The sequence below is a fragment of the Anticarsia gemmatalis genome, chromosome W, assembly GCF_050436995.1.
Source record: "Anticarsia gemmatalis isolate Benzon Research Colony breed Stoneville strain chromosome W, ilAntGemm2 primary, whole genome shotgun sequence".
NCBI classification, from domain to species: Eukaryota; Metazoa; Arthropoda; class Insecta; order Lepidoptera; family Erebidae; genus Anticarsia; species Anticarsia gemmatalis.
This window is the reverse complement of record NC_134775.1, coordinates 8,907,505-8,911,836: the sequence shown is the minus strand read 5'-3', so window position 1 is coordinate 8,911,836 and position 4,332 is coordinate 8,907,505. Positions and strand designations below refer to the sequence as shown.

Sequence of the window (4,332 nt, the reverse complement as noted above, 5' to 3'; positions counted from 1 at the left end):
AAGAATTCGAGAGATTTGCCAGTACTTCAAGATTTTATAGGATATTTAGAGACAAAATTTACGACCCTAGAAACGGCCCATAGAAAACAATCTACAGTATCTCCAAATCATTCCTTATCGAGATATAATAATTCAACACCTCATGTAAAGAAACATTTTGACAAGTCATATAGTTTGCCGAACAACACGTACAATAACCCAAATAAATCGATTGCGAAATCCATGCACGTGTCGCACATCAAGTGCCCGATGTGCAATAATCAACATGGCATTTATAGCTGTAGGCATTATTTAGCATTAAATGAAAGAGATTGAGGGCAGCGAAGAGACTGAAACTCTGCACTAATTGCTTATTTAGCCACTACGGCAGTAAGTGCAATTCTTCGTTAACATGCCGTAAATGCTTAGAGCCACATAACACTTTGCTGCATGACGCATTCATGAAACATAAGAGTATGCCATCTTCGTCATCTCGTAGTGAATTGGCACAACAACAACCGAGAGAAAACCCGCGTGAACATTTTGCTGCTAAGTCACATATTTCGCAAGTTGATAATGCTGAGATATTGCTAGCAACAGCTTTGTTTGCTTCTGACGGTTCATATTACACCATGCGAGCGTTGGTTGATCAAGGCTCCCAAATATCGTTAATAACTGAAAGAGCGGCTCAATTATTAAACATTAAGAGGCAGGGATGCAAGGGAGTCATTTTTGGCGTGGGGGAGAAAGAAAACAGTTGCAAGGGGGTGATTTCGTTAGAATGTTCTTCGATGTACAACGACTTTACATTCGAAGCGGAAGTTTTTATCATGACAAATCTCATCAAATGCCTCCCAAACAAGAGTTTCCCAAAACCAAGTTGGTCGTATATTGATAACATACAACTGGCCGACCCTGATTTCTATAAGAGCCGCCCAGTAGACATGTTACTTGGGGCCGACATATACGCCAATATCATTCTCGGGGGCATTATAAAGAGCGGTAATGATTATCAACCCTTAGTACAACAAACCCAGCTAGGGTGGCTGTTATGCGGTAACGTAAAGACTTACCACTGTAATGTTGTACTCAATAACATTGAAGAAATAAAAAGGTTCTGGCATTTTATGAGTCAACTACAAGAAGAACAGAGGAAGGACGTTACGAAGTTAGAATACCGCTAAAAGAAGAGTTGAAATACAAACTAGGATTATCCAAGCCAATGGCGGTCGCTCAGTTAAAAAACTTAGAAACGAGGTTTAGAAAACAAGAACAGCTGGCCAACAAGTATAGATCATTTATGAATGAATATCTCGAGTTACAACATATGAAACCTGAAGATACAAAAACAACAATAAGCTTGCAATGCTACCTACCTCACCACGGCGTACAGCGTGATGACTCATTAACTACAAAGTTACGGGTAGTGTTCAATGCGTCCGCTAAAACATCAACAAAGTATAGTCTGAATGATATAATGCACAAAGGGCCTAATATGCAAAAGGATTTACAGTCTCTGTTACTGCAGTGGAGACAATATCCTTACGCTTTTACTGCAGATATTGAAAAAATGTACCGCCAAATTTTAGCAAAACAGTAGCGACCAACACCTTCAAAAAATCCTTTGGCGGGAATCACCAGAACAACCCATAAAGACTTTCCAACTAACCACGGTTACCTATGGGACAAAATCAGCACCATTTTTAGCTATCAGGACCTTAAAACAGTTGGCGTCTGACGAGCGCAGTAGACATCCCGAAGCAGCAGAAGTCTTGGAACACTCATTTTACATGGATGACCTTCTTTATGGTGTTTATGATATAGAAAAAGGTCAACATTTGATTAAAGATTTGATACATCTGTTGAAATTGGGTGGTTTTCCGTTAAGAAAATTAGAGTCACAAATAGACAATCACAAATTATTAGAGAGCGTAACACACAATCCGGAAGAAACAGTTTATAGTTTTAAAAGTGAAGATACGTCAAAAAAATTAGGTTTGTGCTGGCCCACTAAACAAGATCATTTTACATTTAATTATGATTTTTCTAAAACAGTTGATAAGTTGACAAAGCGGCAATTACTTTCGGAAATTTCGAAATTATTTGACCCTTTGGGTTGGTTGACACCTTTGTCAACTAAATTGAAATTACTTTTCCAAGAGCTATGGCAAACTTAAACCCAATGGGATGATATAGTATCAGATAGCGTATATAAGGAATGGGCTAAGTTATCAGCTGATCTCGAAAACATTAAACATTGTTCGGTACCAAGATGGATTAGAACACAAGAGAGCTGCGTCATTAAATTTCATGGGTTCTGTGATGCCTCTACTCAGGCCTACGCATGTGCAGTATATGCCCGAACAAAACACAGTCAGGAAACAGTATTAGTAGCTGGAAAGTCGAAGCTCGTACCACATAAGAAAGCCAGGATTAAGTGCGGTGCTTATTTATTAGCGAAACTCATGAGCAAGGTTACTGCGAGCGTTACCTGTGCCTATGAAACCTATGGCTGGTGTGATTCCATGGTTGTATTGAGCTGGCTACATGGCGATGCAGCACGTTGGAAACCTTTTGTTTCAAACAGAGTTAACTCAATAAAGCAGATTATGCCGAGTGACAATTGGCGTTACGTGAAGTCGGCGGAGAACGCGGCGGACTGTGCTAGCAGAGGACTGACACCCTCCCAACTATTAGAGCATCCGTTATGGTGGCGAGGGCCAACATGGTTACCATTGTTTGACGTGACCAGAGAACATAATCACCGGCCAATATTTACTACTGAAGAAGAAATCAGGAAACCAAAACAGGTTAACATTGTGCAACAGAATATTAATATTATAGACGATTTATTGAACAATCACAGTTCGTTTAGAAAAGTAGTACGCATATTTGCATGGCTACTTAGGGCAATGACACCGAATCTGCGCCGTAAACAGTTGCCGTCTTTCCTTACTTTGCAAGAATTGCGTAAAGCAAAATTGACAATTATAAAATATACGCAAAGAAAGGAATTTGCTGAGGACATTGAAGACGAAGCTCATTTATTAACATTCCATGGTGGGCCTAGATTGACTTTAGCGACCATCAGACGACAGTATTGTATACCAGGTGGAATCAAAACTACCAAAGCACAGTTGCGGAATTGCTTTACATGCCGGAAACACGACGCAAGAAAACAATTTCAATTAATGGGAGATCTGCCCGCAGCTAGGACTAATCCGGCCCCTCCATTTTACCACACGGGGGTAGACTACACTGGGTTCGTAGAAGTCAAAGCAAATAAAGGCAGAGGCGTCCGGACAACAAAAGGATACGTGGCAGTGTTCGTGTGCATGGTCACGAAGGCCGTTCATCTCGAGCTGGTGTCGGACCTTACCAGTGCAGCATTCTTAGCTGCTTTGAACAGAATGGTAGCCAGAAGAGGCACACCGCGACACATGTACAGTGACCAAGGTACCAACTTTATTGGAGCCAATCGGATACTGCAGGAAGAGTATGAAGAGATACAACAGGTTTTCGGGGATAAGCTGCTTTCCGAGGTTGCCGAGATGAGGATAGAATGGCACTTTAATGCTCCATTCTGGCCTAGCGCTGGTGGGCTGTGGGAAAGGGCAGTGCGCAGTTTGAAACTTCACCTAAAGAGAGTAGTCGGCGAACAGCATTTAACATTTGAGGAGTACTCAACAATACTAACAAGACTAGAAGCTTGCTTTAACTCGCGACCATTGTGCTCATTAACCGAAAACATTGAAGATTTTGAGTATTATCTCCAGCTCATTTCTTAACAGGTAGATCGGGCTTAACTGTTATAGATACAAAAGATGACGCACGGACGAGATGGCATTTGACAAACAACATTTTTCGGCAAATATGGTTGAAATGGAAAGCAGAGTACTTAACACAGTTGACAGTCAGAGAAAAGTGGATGAAACCTTAAATTAATTTTAAAGTTGGCAATATGGTAGTAGTACACGAGGATAACATTCCTCCTGGGAAATGGCTCATGGGAAGAGTGATAGACGTACATCAAGGCAGTGACGGGTACGTAAGGGTTGTTACTTTGCGGACGAGAAATGGTATCATCAAAAGGCCTATCGTCAAACTCTCACTTTTGCCGATGAGTCACACCAATGATTTTTGTTATGAGCATATTTAAAAACTAGGTACTTCAAGGATAAAAAATCTGTTTTTATTTTTTTCGTATCTTCAAAAATGACCGAGATATTAAACGTCAAAGTATGGCCTTTGCGCCAAACTCCGGCGCAGCGGCCGCACGGACGTGTGACGTCATCTCGCGACACTGCTATTTCTTCAGTACTTGCCGATACCTACATAGGCTCGTTGCGCTCT

At 41.1% G+C, this 4,332-nt stretch overlaps 1 protein-coding gene across 1 annotated transcript; it reads left to right on the top strand.

Moving 5' to 3' along the window:
- The first annotated feature begins 2,891 nt into the window (after positions 1–2,891).
- Positions 2,892–3,767, top strand: LOC142985925 (uncharacterized). The gene has a single exon (XM_076134165.1). It carries the CDS (start codon positions 2,892–2,894, stop codon positions 3,765–3,767), a length of 876 nt encoding a protein of 291 aa, XP_075990280.1.
- The last annotated feature ends 565 nt before the right edge of the window (positions 3,768–4,332 follow it).